The sequence below is a fragment of the Bubalus bubalis genome, chromosome 18 (assembly GCF_019923935.1).
Source record: "Bubalus bubalis isolate 160015118507 breed Murrah chromosome 18, NDDB_SH_1, whole genome shotgun sequence".
Classification (NCBI taxonomy): domain Eukaryota; kingdom Metazoa; phylum Chordata; class Mammalia; order Artiodactyla; family Bovidae; genus Bubalus; species Bubalus bubalis.
The window spans coordinates 56,854,715-56,875,977 of NC_059174.1; the positions used below are offsets into that span (position 1 = coordinate 56,854,715).

At 56.5% G+C, this 21,263-nt stretch overlaps 1 protein-coding gene across 1 annotated transcript; it reads left to right on the plus strand.

The window, feature by feature from the left end:
- The first annotated feature begins 4,521 nt into the window (after positions 1-4,521).
- On the plus strand, positions 4,522-19,515 carry IGLON5 (IgLON family member 5). Its single transcript, XM_025270079.2, has 8 exons — positions 4,522-4,659; positions 12,677-12,755; positions 13,598-13,830; positions 15,358-15,477; positions 16,705-16,839; positions 17,076-17,196; positions 17,766-17,920; positions 18,993-19,515. The coding sequence occupies exons 1-8, from the start codon at positions 4,581-4,583 to the stop codon at positions 19,079-19,081; spliced, it is 1,011 nt and encodes a 336-aa protein (XP_025125864.1). The 5' UTR covers positions 4,522-4,580; the 3' UTR covers positions 19,082-19,515.
- The last annotated feature ends 1,748 nt before the right edge of the window (positions 19,516-21,263 follow it).

Here is a 21,263-nt window from a genome sequence, read left to right on the forward strand (position 1 = left end):
CTTGGGAAAACATTTGCTAGATGAGTGGCAGAAGGAAGGACTGAGAAACAGTGAGGGAGAGACAGAAGGGGAGGAGGAGAGGGAGAGCCGATGGTGACCGTGGTAGAGGAGGACAAGGAGGAGGAGACAGGGACATGAACCAGAGACAGAAGGATGAAGGGGAGATGCCCAGAGGGAGAGAAAGAGAACACGGGGAGGCAGGTTTGCATGAACCTCCTCTGTCCCTTCAGGAGGTGAGGGCAGCAACTGTGACAATGAAACTGGCCAGGGCGGAGTGCCTTCCACACCCTCAGCCGTCATTCATTCAACCCAGCAGCCCTGTGCCCAAGTCACTGCGCCCCTTTCCCAGAGAAGTGAACTGCGGACCAGAGAGGTTCAGCAGCCTCCCTGCCATCACACAGCGGTCTTGTGAGACGGGAGCTGGTCCCCCACCCTTATCCTTGAGGATGAGGATGCTCAGGTTCAGAAAAGGGGAGGGTCCTTCCCAGGGGCTCACAGCCCGAGGGGCACCTGCCTTCTCCTGGCTGCCCTGGGAGCAGACCCCATCAGGGTCCCTTCTCCTCATCTGGAGTGCAGCCCCGCCCTCAACCCTGTCCACCCTTGCCCCCGCCATAGACAAACGCTGTTCTGGTGCCTGGTGTTTCCTCCCAGAGGATGGATCTCAACTGGGAGCCAGGTTACCCTTCTCTGGGTTGTCATGACTTCAGCAGAAGGCATGTTACCCACATCTAGAGGGTGGAGTCCCTACATGCTGCTCACTACCCTGAAACACACAGGGAGGCCCCCACCACGAAGACTCACCCAGCCCCCAAATATCAGTGATACTAAGATTAAGACAGTCTATATTCTAGGGACTTCCTCCCTGGTAGACCAGTGGTTAAAACTTCTTCCCATGCAGGGGACTCAGGTTTGATCCCTGGTCAGGGAGCTAAAATCCTACATGCCTCATGGCCCAAAAAAACAAAACATAAAAACCAACAGAAGTAATATTGTAACAAATTCAATAAAGACTTTTTTAAAATGATCCACATTAAAAAAAAAAAAAACTTAAAAAAAGCCTATTCTAGAGGAATAGGATGGACATACAAACTTGTGTGTGATATATTTTTGCATCATGTACTTTGTTTCCCTTCCCTTTTCTGTGTCATCAACCTCAGTCTTTTAACAGCTGCGCACCAATGCAGTAATGTATCAAATCAGTCTCTCATGGAGGATTTAGTTTGTCCTCTGAGCACTGCAGACAACACTACATTGATGATCCAGTCCCTTAGCTGTGGGGCTTTTACAAGAGTACTTTTGCAGGAGAAAATTCTGGATGTGGACTTTCAAGGTCAAGGGTTGTGGACATAGCTTTCAAGGGTAATGCCAACTTGCCCTCCATAGAAAGGGGACTGATTTCACTCTTGTCAACAACTGTCATCGCCAACCTGGTGCGTTCCTGGGTCCTTTGAACTTTGCCCATTTGATGGATGAAAAGGTGATACCTGAGGCCATCATAATTTTTATTTTGCTTGTTAGGGCTGAAATGGAGCATCTTCCATATCCCTGGGCCTTCTAAGCATCATCTTTAGGGAGCTTCACATCTTAATTGTGAAACCCCTAGCACAAGAGTGACACTCCATGAATAATAATAAAAGTCAGTAGTCAGAATGACCATCATTTTTTTAAAAATCTACAAATAATAAATGCTGAAGAGGGTGTGGAGAAAACAGAACCCTTTCACAGTATTGGGGGGGAATGTAAACTGGGTCAGCCACCATGGAAAACAGTTTGGAGGTGCCTCAAAAAAGTAAAGATAGAACCAGATATATATATATATATATATGAATACTACTCAACCATAAAGAAAGAATGAAATTTTGCCTATTGCAACAACATGGATGGACCTGGAGGGTATTGCACTTAGTGAAATAAGTCAGACAGAGAAAGACAAATACTTTATGTTATCACTTATATATGAAGCCTAAAAAATAAAACAAACAGATGAATATAACAAAACTGAAACAGACTCACAGATATAGAGAACAAGTGGTTCTCTAGTGGTTTCTTGTGGGAAGTAGGGGAGGGAAGAGGGGAGGTGGAGGATAGGGGTGGAGGATTAAGAGATATAAACTACTGTGTATAACAGAAATAAGCAGCAAGATTATATTATTCAGCACAGGGAATATAACCAATATTTTATAACTTTAAATGGAGTATAATCTATAAAAACTTTGAATCACTATGTTGTACACTTGAAACTAATATAATATTGTAAATCAACTATACCTCAATGAAACAAACAAAACCACAAAACCCTGCCTTAGCAAAGCTTACATTCTGGAACTGGGAGACGGGAGTGGGGAAGGGAAGTGACTGGAAATAAACAAGTGAACACACGACATAAAGGAATGGCAAAGGCCAGGGAGAAAAACAAAACTGGTGGGGCAGAGAGTGGTTGCATTGGGAGCAGGGGTTACTTTGGATAGCAGGATCAACCAAGGCTTCTTAAGGGTGAGACCTGAACGATAAGAAAGAGTCTTGTGCCAATTTGATGAGAAGAGCCTTTCAGCAGAGGAAGCAGCAAGTGCAAAGGCCCTGGGGTTGGTAGGAGATGGTTGGACTTGTTCAAGCAGCAGAATGAATGGCAGAGCAGCTGGAGCTGAGTGAGCGAGTGAGGCAGGGCAGTAGCATCAGGCGGTGTGTGTGTTCTGTGCTCGTTGATCTGAGGGTGGAGACAGAGGTGGAGGCCAGGAGAGCGGGGCATTGGCTGCTGCCGTCAGAGCAGCCATCCAGGGGAGAGGTGACAGCTCAGAGCAGGGCAGAGTGGGGAGAAGAGGACACAGCAGAGATCCATTTTGGAGGCCGAGCCAACTGCTCCTGTAAACAGATTGGATGTGGAGGGATCAGGGAGGAATAGAGGATTGGAAGGTTCCCCAGAGAAGAGAATGGCAACCCACTCCAGTATTCTTCCCTGGAGAACTTCATAGGCAGAGGAGCCTGGTGGGCTACAATCCATGGATCGCAAGGGAATGGACACGACTAAGTGACTTACACTTTCACTTTTCCTGCTTTTGCGGTAAAATAGCCTCTAGAGGGTGACTTCAGTAACTCCTGCCTCCAAGTGCCCCAGACAGGCAGTAGGCTCAGGGGTGGTTCTCTTGCCTCAGAGCCTGTAGGGAGGACAGGGACCGGGAGGACAGGGACCGGGACACCTCATCTGGCAGTCCTCATCCAGAGGACTGCACCTAGTAAATGGACGCATAGTGGAACCAGGAGGAAAGCACCAACTATAGGCTGTTGGGGCGCCAGGGAGAGCTGGCACCCTCCCAGGGTTGCTCTTGTTCTTCTCAGTAACCTTGAGATATAGAGATGATTCCATCTCACAGGGAAGACACCGAGATTCTGGGAAGAGAAGGGACTGGTCCAAGGTCATACAGCCAAGCAAGTGAAAAAATGAGCAGTGGGGCTTTTTCATCCCTAAACCCTGAATCACCACCTCCCAAGATCAGGTCCCCCAGTCTGTCCCCATTCCCTTGTTATCCTGGGGATGAGGGATGGGGAGAAGGGCGGGGAACCAAAGGAAATTTCACCCCAGAGTCACTGTTATTCTTGAAAGTAGACAGAGAAGCAGAACTCTGTCCCACAAGAAGACGGGGACAGGGAGTCCAATTCCTGGGTCTGGGGGCCCTGAGGACTAGGGGACCAGATTCCAGGGTCTGAGTGGCCTGGGATCCCGGACTGCTGAGGGGCTAGGAGAGAAGGGGGCTGGGGAACCAGGATTCCTGGGTCTGGGTTGGGGAGGGCACTGGGGACTCTGGTTCCTGGGTCTAGGGGAGGGGAGACTGGGGGAGCAGACTCCTGGGTCTGGAGGGGTTGGGTGCTGGCACTCCTGGGGCTGGGGGCCAGGATTTCTGGGTCTGGGTTGGGGAGGGGGTTGGGGGGCTCTGGTTCCTGGCTCTGGGGGGCAGTGAAGACTGGGGAACCAGACTCCAGGGTCTAGGGGTGCTGGGAGCCCGGACTCCTGGGGCTAGGGGAGAAGGAGGCTGGGGACCAGGATTCCTGCGTCTGGGTGCGGGAGGGCCCTGGGGACTCTGGTTCCTGGGTTTGGGGGCAGCGAGGACCGGGGGACCAATCTCCAGGGTCCGGGGGGCCGGGATTTCTGGGTCTGCGGGAGAAGGAGGCTGGGGCCTGAAGCAGGAGGAAGGTAGCCTCCAGGGACAGTGTCCCGGCCCGGGGTCCTAGGGATCCGAGGCGGGGAAGCCGCGGGGACGGCCGGGGCGGGAGGGGGTAGGGGCCGGGCCGCAGTAACAAAGGCCTCTCCCTCCAACAAGCGCCCCCCCTCGGCCCCGCCTCCCCGGCCCCCCGCCTGCCCTGATTGGTCGGCTTTCCTGCCCGTCAGCGCCGCCCCCTCCCCGGGTCTGCAGCAGCTCCGGCCGCCTCGTCGCGCCCCCCCAGCCCCCTCCCCCCGCCCCCGCCGCCCCCCGGGCCGGTGCAGCCGCAGGCGGGGTCCCCCTCCCCCTTCCCCCTCTCCCCCCAGGCCTCGCGCGCCCCGGACCGGCCCCCCCTTTCCCCTCCCCCTTCGCGCCGCCGCTGCCGCGATGCCCCCCCCTGCGCCCGGGGCCCGGCTCCGGCTTCTCGCCGCCGCCGCCCTGGCCGGCCTGGCCGTCATCAGCCGAGGTACCGCAGCGCCGGGGGCGGGGGGCTCGGCCGGGACTCCAGGGTCCCGGGCGGGGATTGGGGGCGGGGGACAGAGCATCTCCGGGCGGGGAGGAGGAGGCCCCCGGACGCCGAGGTCTGGGCCTGGGGGGGCGGGGGCAGCATCCTCTGGCTGGGAGAGGGGTCCTCGGACGTCTGGCTGCATGCCCGGGGGCAGGGGTCCGCGTCCTGGGGCCCGAGCCTGGGCCTAGGGGCGGAGGTCTGCTTCTCCGGGTCGGTGAGAGGGTCGCGGACACCTGGTCCCGGCCTGGGGGCGGGAGTCTGCGGCTCGGGATCGTGGGGGGGGGGGGGGGGGGGGGGGGATCTGACGCTAAGTAAGGGTCCCCGGGCAGGATCTCTGAACTGAGTTGGTGGGGATTAGGCAGAGGGATGCCCCGTCGGGGGTCTTCATCTCTGCCTGGGAGGGTCCCCCGGGGGTCCCGGCCTGCGGGCTGGGGTTGGCGTTTCTGGGGGAAGTTTGGGGGGATGATGTCTTCCCAGATTCCCAGGGTCAGTAAGAGATGGGGGCAGGGGTGTCCAGAGACCTCCGTCCCGGGGCGGCAAAAGAAGGGGGTGGGGCTGGGCTCTCAGCTGCGAAGGGACTGAAATTCCCCAGCTGGGTCGTCTAGGTTGGGAGAAAGTGTTAGTATGTGGAGGGTTGTATTTATGTGTAAGGGGAGATGGGGCTGAAGATCCAAGAAGTTGGGGTGCTGGGCTGGGGACTCCAGATGTGGAAAGCCCTGGCTGAATATTTGGGTTCGGGGCAGGACAGAGGGTGACTGAGGACCGCGGGAAGGGAAGGGTTAACCCGGGGTCAAAGGGTTAATATCAGTCTTCCTAGTTGAGGGGGGAGCTGGGGGCTGGTCTTTTGTAGAGCTGGAAGGGAAGAATGGTAGGGGAGAGGCTGGGGGTTGGTGAACTTGGCAGTCTCTGTTTAGAAGATGTATGGCTGGACCTTGTATCTCCCAGCAAGCAGGCGACCTGGGGGTGGTCCAAGAGATGACCCCCTAAGGAGGGGAGGGGAGAGCTAGGAGGCTGGAGGCAGGGGCCGGGGTTCATTTAGTGCTTCTGAAGAATCACCCCCAGGCCCTGCCCTGACCCAGAATCACAGAGGCAGGGACACACAGTCGGGAACATCCTAGAACCCCCGACAGTCTCCGCGAGACAGCCGCGAGACAGCGGCTCTCAGCTTCCTACCCACACAACGCAGGTCAGGCACAGCCACATAAACACCGTCACCCGGGTCCGACCCAGAGCCGCACCTGCAGACAGCCAGAGTCACACGGGATGCTGGCGGGCGGGGCCGGGGGCGGGGGTGATCACCCCCTCCCTGGTGCAAAGCGTCTGGGTGCCCCTCCCACCTGGCCCGTCTGAATCCCTGTCTGACTTTCTGCCTGCCTGTCTGTGTCTCTCTGTCTCTGTCGCTTGTCTCTCTCGATCTCTCTCACGTCTCGGCCATTTCCAGAGGCTCCCTGGCTCGGGATGACATCCCTTTGGTCTCCGTGGCTGGGTCGCCGGCTCTCCATCGCTGCTGGGTTCAGCATAATTCCATACCTGGCCCGTTCGGCCTCTGGAACTGCTTGTCCCCGTCACACCCCGTGTGTGTCTGTCTGTCTCTTTCCAGCCCCTCACACGGTGCCTTGATCCTCATCCACTTCTGGGAACTCATGTCCCACCCCGGGTCACTCATTCTCCTCCTTGTCCTTTGAAATGTCTCTGGCCTTCTCCCTTCACCTCTCCATTTTCCTCTCTCTCTTCCTTTACTCTCAAGATCACTTCCCACTTGCCTTCTACTTTGACTCTTCAGAACCCTAGAAATCACTGTTGTTCACACGTGCGGGGCTGGGAGCTTGGTGGAACCAGGAGATGGTCTGTGACCTAGGTCAAGTGCATTCCCACCTCTGGGCCGTTTGTCCCCTACCAGAGGACTGTGACCAGAGGGACAGAGGGCAGAGTGGCTGGTGGGTGAGCTGAGACAGGATTAGAGGGTTGGAAAGACAGCCCCACCTACCCACCACCGCTTGACGGCTGAGGCTGGGAAAAAGCCGGTGGAAGTCACACCAGATTGCATTTCCTCCTCTCTTTTATTCATTTGATGGTTTCCAGATTACGGGAGGAGAGCATAGGATTGAACTATCCACTACAAGAATGCATAAAAGCAAACCCCGCCATGTCCCGCCCCCATGTTCCAGTCTCAAGAGAGAGCCAGGGTCCTCAGCCTCCCCAGTAGCCACTCACTTGCACAGTCAGACAGGCAGAGTTCAGTGTCTGTAAAGGATTGGTTAGTTTGTTGATGTTTCTCCCAAGATAGAAACAAAGTAAAGCCATTTCTCTGCAACTGGCTTTTTTCCACTCAACTCTACCTCCCTGGCATCTGTAAATATTGCTCTGTCTTTACTTTTTTCCCCTCTAAATTCTTTATGCCAACACACATCCACTTAGAAAAGTAGCTGCAGCTGATGATTTAGGGGTGGTTCCTTTGCCATATTACATGAAGCAGGGGAAGGGTGAACTCAGGCATAGGGACCCTTCTCTAGGGGGTCCCCCAAGCACCTAGTTTGTCTAGACTGTGGGCGCTGCCTTGTTAGCTCATTTAACACATATTTACTAGGTACACAGTCACTGTTCTAAACACTGGGGATCTATAAACACAGCAGTGGAGTCCCTGACCTCCTGGAGCTTACATCCTAGTGGGATGGAGAGAGATCCACCAACTAAAACCAAACCTAGAAAGTAAACAGGTGATTTTCGAGAGTGATGAGCACAGAGGAAATGAGAATGACTCGGCAGGCAGGCGAGTTGGCCTTGGGAGCTCAGGTAACATCTGAGCAGCTGAGTGGAGGTCAGACTGAAAGGAGGGGAGGAGTCAGCCTTGGAAAGATCCCCTGGGAACAGCAGAAGCAAAGGCCCTGCAGTGGGAAAGTGAAAGTGAAAGTCTCTCAGTCGTGTCTGACTCTTTGCGACCCCATGGACTATACAGTCCGTGGAATTCTCCAGGCCAGAATACTGGAGTGGATAGCTTTTCCCTTCTCCAGGGAATCTTCCCAACCCAGGGTTCGAACGCAGGTCTCCTGCATCGCAGGCGGATTCTTTACCAGCTGAGCCACAAGGGACCAGTGGAAAGGAATGGCCAGCACATGGAAAGTTCCAGGGCTCTAGGCTCAGCATACAGACATCAGTGATAAGGAGGATTTGGGAGGTCAGCCAAGAGGGAGAGGGGTCTGGGGGCTCTGCAGTGGCAGTTAGACTAGCCTTTTCTTGGGCTTCCCAGGTGGCTCAGTGGGTAAAGAACCCACCTGGCAGTGTGGGAGACTTAAGAGACACTGGTTCAATCCCTGGTTTGGGAAGATTCCCTGGAGGAAGACATGGCTATCCACTCCATTATTCTTGCCTGAAGAATCCCATGGACAGAGAAGCCTGGCAGGCTACAGTCCCTAGGGTTTCAAAGAGTTGGACATGACTGAAGCGACCTAGCACAGCATAGCACAGCATATGAGAGTCGTCTGGAATGGCAGAGACCCACAGGGTCCCTCCCATCACAATTGGATCCACCACCAGGCTGCTTCCTGCCCCATAACCATCCCACCAGCCAACACAAGTAGAGCTGTTTGCAGGCGCTTAACTAGCAGGAGCCTGCTTGGGTGACCTTCTTTCATCCTCTCCCCCTCAAGCCAGTGAGTGAGGCATGATGATGGTCCCTGATGGGCCCCATTTAGAAGTGGGAAAACTGAGTCCCTGGTGTAGGAAGTAACTTGTGCAGCTCGGTGGTGCAGCTGGGATTTGAACCTAGGCAGCCAGGCTCCCCAGTCCATTCATTTAGCAGGCTGGTTATGCATGCTTAGTAGTAGCAGAACAGATACTGAGTCCCGGACTCAGGGGTGGGTGCTGGGCATAGAGCAACCTACAACCCAGACCCGCCCTGCCCTTTCCCCACCCCCAGGGGACCAACACCAAACCTGTGATAACAATAGATGTTTATTTAAAAAGAAGGTGCTGTTAAGAGCAGCAAGCATTTCTGCCTGCTAAGTGCTGAGTTAAACATTTTGCTTGCATGTTCTCATGGAATCCCTGACAAAAAGCCTGCTGAGGGAAGAAATACCATTTTTCTCCTTTCTACTGTTGAGGAAACTGAGGCTCAGACTGGCCGGGGGTCACTCAGTCAGGAAATGATGGGACAGACATTTGATCTATCAGCCGAGGCTCCTCAGGGCTTTTTAATCCAATCTCTAGAGATATCCAGCCCCCCTACCAACAGTTCTCTAAGTCCAACTCGGGGGACACAACCAAGTTTCAGGCCTTCAGAGAACTCCTGGTCAGGAAGGGAAAACACACCTGGATGCTGTCACAGCTGAATCAGAGGGTACTCAGTAGAGACAGCTGGGAACTGTCCACCTTGTACAGTCAGGGAAGTACTTCTGGAGGAGGGGCATTTGAGCTGGGGTTTTGAAGAATGCATAGGAGTTCAAAAGTTGGCACAGCATGTTGCAGGCATCCATTTACATTCACTCATTCAGCAAATTTTTCCCAAGGCCTTCCAGACCAGGCCTGGTGCTGGGAGATCCTGGGGACACAAACCTGAGTCAGACTCAGGCTCTGCCCTCAAGAAACTTATAATCTGTTAGGGGAGAGAGACACAGACAGTCACCACAGTGTGATCTGAGCTCTAAGGGAGGTACTGCAGGCATTTCGGGAAAACAAAAGAGGATGAGAAAGAGTAAGGATTCAGCGTTTTCCAAGCAGAATTCCTACAGAGGGGACCTCATATGCATTAGCTTGTTTATTTAGCTATTAAACATGTCTGAGGCCGCCTATGGGTCAGACTGTGGGTAGGGTGATGCTGCAGGTGAGGAGACCCAGGCCCCACCCTGAGAGGCTCCCATCTGGTGAGGAAAGCAGACCGAGACAGTCCAGGTGATTGAGACTAAGAGGGAGGGATGGTGACTGGGACTCAGACAGATGGTGGGGCCGGGCCCAGCAACAGACAGGGTTGTGGGATGGCTAACCTGACCCTCTCCTCCATTTACTGACACCCAGAGAGGGGAAGGGACTTACCCAAAGTCACACAGCACACAGGGTCCTCCTGAGCCTGGAGTCTGGGAACTGGAAGAGACCGACAGGCAGACATCCAAATTTATAGACACACAGACCAGGCATCCAAGACCCACTTGAGATAACTTCATCACTCATCTCCCGAGACTGCCCTCAGCCAGGGCCCAGCTGGGCGTGCTGGGGACACAGATGGTCTGAGCTGGGCCCTGCCCTGGAGGAGCAGGTGGGGGAGGCAGACGCCTCTGATCCACAGAGCCCTGGGAAAAGAGCGAGAGGCTGTGTGGGCTCGGATGGGCCATCTCTCCTCCGAGAGGCCCCATATACCAGGTGCCTGGAGAAGGAGAAGCATTTTGATGGGGAATAGTGGGAGGGAGAGAGGGGGAAGAAAAATGGGGAATGTGGGGTTGGGTTGCACTAGGGGAGAGGAGGCAGGAGACAGATGTCAGGGCCCTAGATGCCAGGCTGAGGGGCGGGGACTTCGTCCTGGAGGCTGCTCTGAGTGTTGGAAAGATCCCTCTGGTAAACAGTGTGTGTTCGTCTGTCTGTCTGTCTGTCTGTCTGTTTCTCTGTCTCCTGGGACATGTGATTAAGATCCTGCCCTCTTCTGTGAGGTCCGCACCCTACCCCAGGGCCCGAGGCTGAGCTCAGGAGCCCTTGGTTCTACCCTGAGGCTTTGGGGGCACCTTGGACAGCTCCTTCTTCAACCCCTGCCCTGGGGTGGGCCTCCTTGAACCTGGGACAGTTGCTGTCAGAGGGCTGGGGAAGTTGGGGGTTGCAGGGAGGGCAGGGTGATTTTGGCTCCCAGGAGGCATCTGGTGATGCTGGCATTTTTGGTTGGGGTGGGGGGCTCCTGGCATCTTGGGGGTCAAAGCCGGGATGCTCTCAAACATTCTACACTGCACAGGACGGCCCCACCATTAAGAATCATCCGGCCCCCGATGTCAACGGTGCCGAGATGGCGCAAGCTTGGTCTGGGATGTGTGTGACCAGGAGTATGACAGATCTATGGGGTGTGCGTGTGTGTGTGTGTGCATGGCTGTGTGTGATCTGATTGTAGGTGACAGCATGGCTGCATGTGCCCGACTCTTGGCCCAGGGCGGTCGCTTTGTATTTGAGAGCGTCCGTCCGTGTGTCAGGCTGTAGCTTCATGCACGACTGTCTGGGGTGGGGATGAGCGTAGCCCTCAGGCTGGGAGGTCACTGTGACCGATGAAGCCTGTGTGTGTGTGTGTGTGAGAGAGAGAGAGAGTCTTTGGGCAGGGCTGTAACTGTGTGTAGACTTTGCACCTGTGTGTGTGGGGCTGCATGTGTGTAACCGTGTGCATCTGGTTATGTCTGGGGGGCTGGTCAGGGTGTCGTGGCTGGTGGCCGACCCGCGTGCTTCTGGGAAAGAGCTGTCTCTTCTAACTGACCTTCTCCCGGGGGTGTGTCCCCGGCTGTGTGCCTCAGCCTAAGTGTGTATGCTTCTGTCCCTCAGCGGGACCCGCTTGTCGTGGGTGGGACTGTTTCCTGTCCCCGGGGCTGACTCTTTCCCGGGCCCTGGTGACTGTGTGTGTGTCTGTCTGTCTGTCCCCTGGCTGCCCCCTCCTCTTCCTAGGGCTGTCCTGGCACATCCTCTCTGCCAGGCTCAGGGCTGGCGAGTCCCTTCCCTCTCTCCAGGGCTCACCAAATGACCAGAGAGACTCCGGCGCGGGTGAGCCGGGCGTGGGGGCTGCAGGCCCCAGGCCCCAAATCCCAGGGCCTGGCGAGCCCACCACCCTGGCTCTGCCCCAGCCGCGTCCAGAGGGGCTGCTGATGGAGAGGGCCTCCGGGAGTCATCGGGGCGGTGCGGGCAATTAATTCATCAGATTAATCAGTTCCTCATTCCGGGGTGGGGGCCAGGGCAGCCCTGAGCGGGGCCAAGCCTCCGCAGGCGTCCAAGGTCACCCGGCCTCTTCCTCTCCCCGGTCTGGTGCTGTCTCCATCCGCCGCCTCCGCGTGCCCAGCCCCCGCTCCCTGGCCCCTGTCCAGCCTCTGGCCACGGTCCACGGAGAGATGAATGGGTGGGGGCGGGGGTTCTGCCAGGCCCCGGGGCACGGGAGCGGGCAGGCAGGAGTGGGCATGCGCCTGCCAGAGCATGGGCCAGGGCACACGGGGCAGTTTGTGTGCGCACGGGGGCCTCTACACCACGCCAGAGGGCATCCCGGGTGTCTGTGATACATGCGTGTCCGAGGATATTCGCACACATCCGTGTTTGTGTGTGTGCTGGCGTTTGCGTGTCTGGGTGTCTGTGTGCACACATGTGAGTGTTGAGTATCTGCCTGCAGCCTGTCTTTCCATGTATTTCTGAATTAATGTGTGTACATGTGTGTACCTGTCTGTTACATCTGTACATACATCTGTGTATATGAGTGTACTTGTGGGTCTGTGAATATGTGTATGTGCCCCCGTGTATGTGGATATGTGTGTGTGTGTGTACTCTTGAATCCGTGTGTGTGTTCACTGTGAACATGTATGTGTGTGCCATGTTTACACATGTCTGTGTGTGTATGTGTGTGCACAGCTTTGTATGTCTGTATCTGCACATGTGCATTTCTGTGTTTATGAGTGTGCATGTGTCTCTGCATGTGCACACATCTGTACACAGCATCTGTGAGTGTATGCTTGAGCTTTGATGTACGTGTGTCTGTGTGCATATACATATGTTTATGTGCTGTGACTGTGTTGTCTCAGTGTCTCGGGAGGTGTGTAGGTTTGTGTGTCCCAGCCTGTCTGGGTCAGCATGGGCTTGTGGGAAGGTACGTTGCGTGTGTCTGTGATGAGTGTCTCTGGAAACATCAGTGAATGTGTGTGCCAGTGGGTGTGGGAAGTGTGTGTCTGCCAGGGTGTGTGTGTGTGTGTGTGTGTGTGTGTGTGTGTGTGTGTACACATGTGCATGGTCCTGCCCAGCTGAGCTACCCTCCCTTCCTCAGGACTGCTGTCTCAGAGCCTGGAGTTCAGCTCCCCTGCCGACAACTACACGGTGTGTGAAGGCGACAACGCCACACTCAGGTAGGGGGACACAGAAGTGCTGACCCTTCGTCCTCCTTAAGTGGGGAACTGTCCTGACCCCAGACCCCACCCATACCTCCCCCATCATCGGGACAGAGGCCATCAGGGCCCAGACTCTGGGCCCAGCCCCACCCTGGGCCTCAGTGTGCCCATCTGTCAAATGGGTGGAGGAACGACAACCACCACCTAGGTTGTTAGGAGGATGCAAGAGTCTGTACATATACCCCGGAGGCTTCCCTGGTGGCCCAGTGGTAAAGAACCCACCTGCCAACGCAGGAGACCCGGGTTCAATGCCTGGGTCTGGAAGATCCCCTGGAGAAGGGAATGGCAACCTGCTCCAGTATTCTTGCCTGGGAAATTCCATGGATGGAAGAGCCTGGCAGGCTGCAGTCCATGAGGTCACGAAAAAGTCAGACACCACTTAGGAACTAAATGACAACAACACATGCTGATCTTAGCTTAGCACACTGTTTAATGAGAACCGGTGTTACCCTCCCCCAGCTCTCTGCTTTCCTGGGTCCCTTGTCATTCTGTATCTCTGTCCCTCTCCCCCGGGGTGTCTGTCCCCCTCTTTTTGGTTCTCTGACACACAGAAGTCACTCAGTAACCATCAGCTGTCATCCCATTGTACACTTGGGCTCACAACTATCCCTCTCTGAAGCTCAGTTTGCCCACCTGTAAAGTGGGCACAGTCACAGCTGCCTCCCAGGACTGCCGTGGGAACTGGAGATGCAGCGAGCCTTCCTCTCTCCACCTCCAAGCCCCCTTGACAGGGGGCACCCTGGAGGGCCAGGCGGGGGTAGGGGAGAGAAGAACTGCCCTCCCCTCATCCTCCCCTCCAGCTGCTTCATTGATGAGCATGTGACCCGAGTAGCCTGGCTGAACCGCTCCAACATCCTATACGCGGGCAACGACCGCTGGACCAGCGACCCGAGGGTGCGGCTGCTCACCAACACTCCCGAGGAGTTCTCCATCCTCATCACCCAGGTGGGGCTGGGCGACGAGGGCCTCTACACCTGCTCCTTCCAGACCCGCCACCAGCCGTACACCACTCAGGTCTACCTCATCGTCCATGGTGAGCCCTCTGCTGGGGCCCTGGCGGGGGAGGGGGGAGCCGGGGATGGGCGCTGGGGAGAGGGGACACTCATGTCCTCGTCAATCCCAGGGACACCCGTGAGAAGACAAACACACTCCCTGCCCTCACGGATTCCAGCCAGGCAGAGGGAGAGAAAGTCAGAGACAACCTCCAGGGCAGGAGAGATACGCAGGCCGGGGGGCACTTGGAGGAAGACCCCGAGTTCATTGGCTCAGCCCTGTTTCTTGAGCACCTGCTGCGTGCAGGCACTGCTCCACAGGCCAGGGACAGAGATGAGCCAGGCAGGCTGGCCCTGCCTTTCTGGAGGTGTCTTTCCGAGGAGAGGCAGTTTCCCAGACATCACGTCTGAGCTGAGACCTTCAGGAAAAAGAACAGCACGTGCGGAGGCTGGATGCTCAGAGCGGGAGAGGTGGGGCTGGAGAAACCCATGGCGGGGGGGCGGGAGGCTGGCATCAGAGGTAGTCTGGAGGGCAGCGAGCACGTGGAGAGACAGGAAGCCAGGGACGGCTCAGCCCTGCTCTAGACAAGCCCCAATCTGGGAGCCAAATCCTCCGGTTCTAACCTTGCCGCTGCCACCCAGGGGCTGAGGCACCCAAAGCGCCGGACGATCAGACTCGTCATCTGTAAAACGGAGATGACGCTGTCATATATCAAACTCAAGAAGTCATCCGTTGGAAGGGACACCTTTACTTTATTCTGCTTGCTAGAAACGGGGTGGGAGTGTAACCTGCCAGTTAAACACTGGCGTCCTCATAAGGCCACCCTGATTGGAGAAATGTTCAGAGGGGGCGGGGTCGAGGCGGGGAACACTCCCATGTGTTAGAATTGATGAACAGAGCAACATCTCGCTTCCCTGGTGGCTCAGTTGGTAAAGAATCCGACTGCGATGAGGGAGCCAAGAGTTCCATCCCTGGGTCAGAAAGATCCCCTGGAGGAGGGCATGGCAACCTACTCCAGCATTCTTGCGTGGACAATCCCATGGGCAGAGGACCCTGGCGGGCTGCAGTCCACCGGGTCACAAAGAGTCAGACAGGACTGAAGCGACTGAGCAAGCATGCATGGACCCCAGAGGGAAGTAGTGAGGGTTTCATGGGTTCATTTTTGTGAAATACTTAAAACAGGGTAAGCTTACACTCAGTAAGCACCATACAAGCATTAGCTAAACAAATTAACTGAAAATAATATTAATCAATACAAATAGAGATGGGAAGGGAGAAATTCAGACCCAAAGATAGAAAATAGAAAACGCGTGAGAAGGAAGGTGGAGAGAGACTGAGAAAGAGTGAGGAAGACACAAGACCAGCAAGTGGAGAAGGAGCCAGATCCGGAGGGAAGGGGAAACAGAGGAATTCTTACAGAGAGACAGGAATGTCAGCTGAACCCCTGGGTCTGAGGGAGGAGGAGCTGGGGGTCTGGACTCCTGGTCTGAGGGAGGAGGGACCAGGCCTAGATCCTGGGTCCTGGGAACCCACAGCACCTCTCACTGACCTTCCCTCCGGCCTGCAGTCCCTGCCCGCATCGTGAATATCTCTTCGCCCGTGACAGTGAATGAGGGGAGCAACGTGAACCTGCTTTGCCTGGCTGTAGGGAGGCCGGAGCCCACGGTCACCTGGAGGCAGCTCCGAGGTGAGGACCCCACCCCTGGCTGAAAGTCCCTTCCCCCACTCCACAGGCTGGGCCCAAAGCTCCCCATGTTCCTAGCTAGATACCCAGAACCTCCCACTCCTGCCTCCTTTGATCCCCCCATAAGCCTTGTCATGACCGGATTTCCCCCTCCTACCTGGTCCTGTTATTTTACCAACAGACCCCACAGCCTTAGGGCCTACCCACGTGCCCTCCCAGGCTGGGGCTGTTTCCTCCACCCACCTGCTAGATCCCAGCTTGCTCCCCATCCCTAACTCTAGCAGCCCCAGTCTCTTTCCCACCAGCTCACAGGATTCTCCTGGACTCAGACCCCCCACCCACTAGATGGCCGGAGCCAGGTTAGCGCCACGGCCCCTGCCCATGTTCCCATCTCCTGTTCACATTACTGCATCTCTGCCAGATCCCTCAGGCCAGGGGTTCTCTTAGTATGGTCCCCAGACTCACAGCAGGAGCATCACCCGGAGACTTGCCAGAAAGGCATGAGTCAGAACCACCCCTCCTCCCATCACCACCACAGTCTGTCCTAACAAGCCCTTCAAGTGATCCCAAGGTAGAGCTGAGAAGCACGGCGGCCCCCAAACAGAGGGACCTGAATGGGAAATTCCAGATCCTAGACATTCCGCACTGTCCCCTTTACCTGGATTTCCACCACCATTTCCCAGACCCCTGGATCCTCACTCACTGGGTCTTGGGAGACCAAATGTGCCAGCCCCTAGATCTCTTGGAATCCCAGAATGCAATAACTAGGTCTCGGATCCCTGGATCCTCCCCTACCGCTTCATCTGAGCCCCACAGTCCTGGTCTTGAGTTCCTGGATCCCCGAATGCTGTGAGTCCCAAAGGGTCTTCTGAGCAGGCACACTGTTCTAAGACCCCCGATACCTGGATTGCTGATACCAGTCACCGGCTCCTGATTCCCTGGGCCCCAAGGGCTAGATCCCAGAATCCTGGATCCTCCCTCGCCGGGTCTATGCTTTCTGGATCTTTCTGAGCCCCAGGAGCTTCTGGCACCCTCTCCACTGGGTTCTAGTTACTAAGTCCCAGCTCCTCACTCCCTGTCCCACCCCAGCAACCCCCACCCCCCACCGACCCCGGCACTCCAGGCCCTGCGCCTGTCCGCCCCGCTGATGTTTGTCCGTGTTGTGCCCGTGTTGTCCCGTGTTAAGTGTTTGTGTCCGGCCCCGCCCCCTCCCCTCCCCTTCCCCCACAGACGGCTTCACCTCAGAAGGCGAGATCCTGGAGATTTCCGACATCCAGCGGGGCCAGGCTGGGGAATACGAGTGCGTGACTCACAACGGGGTTAACTCTGCACCGGACAGCCGCCGCGTGTTGGTCACAGTCAACTGTGAGCCGCCCCCCCTCTCCCCACCCCGCCCCCGCACGGGGCTAGAAAGCGGGGCGGGCCCTGGGTCCCTGGGGATGAAGAGTGTGTGAGAGGAGGAAGGGGGTGGGTCTGCGGGAGGAAGGGGTCTAAGAGGAGGGGGCTCGAGGACTCCCAGGAAGGAGGAAGGAGGGGCTGGGGGTTGAGACCCTTTCGTCCGCACTGGGCAAGGAAAATTCGCTGACCCTGTCCTTCACCAGATCCTCCAACCATCACCGACGTGACCAGCGCCCGCACGGCCGTGGGCCGGGCCGCCCTCCTGCGCTGCGAAGCCATGGCGGTGCCCCCCGCGGATTTCCAGTGGTACAAGGATGACAGACTGTGAGGATGGCACTGGGGCGGGCCGTGGTGGTGGGGTCTTCGGTCCTTCGGGACTCGGGGAGGGGGCAGAGGGAGCAGAGTTCTGGGTCCTGGGAACTAGGGTGTGGGGGCGGTGTCCGGGTTCTAGGTGTTGGGGTCCACTGGGCCCCAGGGCAACTGCTGTGGCTTACTGGAAATTTGGGTCCTGGGATAATGAATGCTGGAGCCTGGCCTCCTCTGACTATTCAGGAAGAAGGTCTGGGGTGGGGGTGATGCTGAGACTTGTCGGAGAAGCTTTAGGGTTAGGGGACCACTGGATCTGAGGTTTAGCAGAATCCTAAACCTGGGATTTGGGGAATCCCTAAAGGTCGGAGTTGAGGGTCTGGGTGCCTGGAGAGGGGCATCAGTGGGAGTGGCCCGAGTTCCATGGGGAGTTAGAACCAGAGGCTAGGGGTCGCTGGGATGGGGGAACAGAATGTAGGGTCTCCAGGGAATCGGGGAGTCTAATAGTCAGGGGGCTGGGCTTTTTGTCCGGAGGGGGTCCCGGGCCAGGGTCCTGTGGTCTGGTCCCTGACCCGGATCCCCGGCAGGCTGAGCAGTGGCACGGCCGAGGGCCTGAAGGTGCAGACGGAGCGCACCCGCTCGATGCTTCTCTTCGCCAACGTGAGCGCCCGGCATTACGGCAACTACACGTGCCGCGCAGCCAACCGGCTGGGAACATCTAGCGCCTCCATGCGGCTCCTGCGTGCGTCCCCCGAGGAGCGGAAGGGGCGGGGCCGGGGCTTGGGCGGGTCGAACTGAATGGACATGGCCAGGGAGGTGGAGCTGCAGAACTGCCCCTCGACTGACCCGCGAGCTTAGGAGAGAGCCCAAGACCGGTTCATTGAGCGCCCACTAAGGGAGGGAATTTGATGCTGGGAACACAGCAAGGCACAAAAGAGGCAAGGTCTGGTGGCTCAGACGATAAAGAATATGCCTGCAATGCAGGAGACCTGGGTTCGATCCCTGGGTTGGGAAGATTCCCCTGGAGAAGGGAATGGTTACCCACTCCAGTGTTTTTGGCCAGGAAATCCCATGTACATAGGAGCCTGGCGGGCTGCAGTCCATGGGTCGCAAAGAGGCGGACACAACTGAGCGACTAACACTTTCACTTTTGTCTAGGGACTCATACAGCTAGTAGCAGTAGTAGAAAAGCAATAAAGTAGACAAATAAAATGAAAAGTCAACAAATACATACATAAGCAAAAAACAATTTTACATATCGATAAGGACTATCAAGAAAATAAACAATAGAATTGGGGATGGTAGCAGTAGACACGACTGAGCGACTTCACTTTCACTTTTCACTTTCATGTATTGGAGAAGGAAATGGCAACCCATTCCAGTGTTCTTGCCTGGAGAATCCCAGGGATGGGGGAGCCTGGTGGGCTGCTGTCTATGGGGTCGCACAGTGTCGGACACGACTGAAGTGACTTAGCAGTAGCAGTAGACAAACGCATCAGAGAAGGCTTCCTGAAGGAAGCAACGTTTGAAATGAAACCTGAATAATCAAAAGAATCCAGCCCTGCCAAGATCTACCAAAGAGCTTTGCAGCATGGTGGGCTGGGGGGGGGGGGGGGGCGGGGGGGGGACAGAGATGAGCCAGATGATTAGATTAAAACAGAGTGTGGGGAGGGGTTAGGGTCCCTGAGTGAAAACCCGGAAAGGCCCTTAGGAGGCGGCCTCAGACAAGACCCTCAGAAACAAGACACGCGGAGACACACGCATGGGTTCTCCCCACTCCGGGCCTCCTCCCTTGACCCTCTCTCTTTCCCCAGGCCCAGGATCCCTGGAAAACTCGGCCCCGAGGCCCCCAGGGCCCCTGACCCTCCTCTCCGCCCTGGGCTGGCTGTGGTGGAGGATGTAGGAAGAACCCAGTGCTGCTGGTGTCCCCCTGCGAGGCGGGGCTGAGGCCGAGAGCGAGAGGAGCAGGGGGAGCAAGCGCCGTGGGTCTCGAGGGGCGGAGGAGCTCTCGGCCGCTGAGGAAGAAGAGGAAAAGGAAGAGGAGGAGGGAAGATCTATAGAGAACCCATCACTGTGAGGGATAACGCAAAATTATGCATCTTTCTACAGCCATTCTCGCCACCGTTCACCTTTCTGATTGTGACCCACCCCTGGCCACCCCCACACCCCTCTCTTAGCTCAGGCTGTCAACCGGATCGTGCGTGTGTGGTGGGTGTGAGCATAAGCGTGTGAGTGTGTGTGCGTGTGTGTGTATGGATGGGGGGGTGGGTGGGTGGGGAAGGGGGCTCAGCACTCTTCCCTCCTGGACACCCCCGCACATCCACTGCCCCCATCCCCGCTGTCTCCCACCTCTGGCTGGAGGTAGGTATGGGGTCTTCGTGCTGGAAGTTGTGAGGGGAGGTTTTCCAGGCTCCCGCTTTCCCAGTATATGCACGCACCCCGCCCCCTCCCCTCTCTGCTGAAAGGCTGTCTCCCGGGCAGGTTGGAAGTGGGAGGGGCATCAGACTTGCCTGGCAAGCTGTCACTCAACCTCTGCGAGCAGGTGCGGGATCTCCACCTTGGCTCTGGGCCTCCCTGCTGTCAACCAACCACCTGCCTGGAGCCAGAGGCCCCATCACCGGCTCAGCGGCCTGAGACCTTCCCGCTTTCCCTGTCCCTCCCCGCCCTGGACTTTCTGGCCCTTTCCCGGGCCGATCGGTGCTTCCGTCCAACTGTCAGGCCGGTGCCTGCTGTCACCTGTCTCAGTGCTTTGCCCTAGCCCGCCCCCACTCCCTTCGGCCGCCCGCAGCGCCCGCCAGCTGCCCTCAGCGCCCCTACGGCTGGCCCACAAGTGTGAGCTTGCTGGTCCACCACTGCCTGGCCTCTCCACCAACTGATCCTCCCAAAGGCTGACCTGACCACCCTCACACACACTTAGACACACACACACACACACACACACACACCAGCGACTGTGACCAGCAATAGCCCCCTGGCTCCAGCTGTCCTGTAGCCGGTGACCAGCTGTGGTTCCCCCGAGGATGAGCAACTATGTCAGAAAGGCGCTCCGAGGCTGTAACTTCAGCTCGGATTGTAGGTATACCCCACGCTGGCACACCACATCCCACAAAATGGGGGAAGAGAGGGGCATCACGCAGACGTTCCCAGCCCAGACCAAGATGTTACCAACTCCGGCTCCCAGGAGACCCTCTTATAAACACCTACCCCAAACTATACCACCCAGAGCTTGGGAGGGCGAGAGAGGGCAGAGCAGGGGCAGGGGGGCAAGGGGCAGTGACTGTACCTCAGATGGGGGCCCCATCCCACATTGTCTTCCATTCCCAGGGTCCAGGGGACAGGGAGGGGAGGGGGAGGGGTGCCAGGGAGGGGGGCGGGGGGGGCCCTGGGGGCCGTGTGTTCCGATTCATGGGGAGTGTTGAGACCGCCACACCAATAAACGCCTTTTTCCAAAGTCTCCGCCTGCCAGTGTCAACGTCAGTAAGCATATGGGTGAGTGGAGCGCAGACTCCTGGTCATTGGTGGTGCCTCCCCAGCTTCACTTCTGCCCTCCCCTTTCTCTTTGGTAGATTTGGAATTGACCTATTTACAGAGGTGGCCCCTGATTGGCTGAAGCTACTCGGCATAGCCCGTTTCCCACTGTGACTGGTTCAGAGGTGGGCACATGGCCCAGCCAGACTAATGAGAGAACGAACACCAGAGCAGTGTGGATTTCCCGGGAAGAGCTGCTCTTCTGTTGGGATAATGTGGCTCAGTGGTATGAAGTCAAGATCTGCAGGATGTCTATTCTCCATCGCATGGAGAGATCTTGGGTCTATGGGGATAGCACTGGTGGGGAAGACAATACATAGAGCCTGCGAGTGATAGAAACACCATGGAATGCAGAGTGAAAAGTCTAGAGAAACTGAGTCCATGATGACATCATTTGAGCAACTGGATCAAAACTTACCTGATGCCTACCTTCACTTACATAAGCAATAAAGTCCCATGTATGTTTAAACCAACTCATGTTAGGTTTTCAATTTCTAGTGATTACAAAAGAAATGAAAATTCTCACTGACACAGAAGAGATGTAGAGGTTCCAGGAC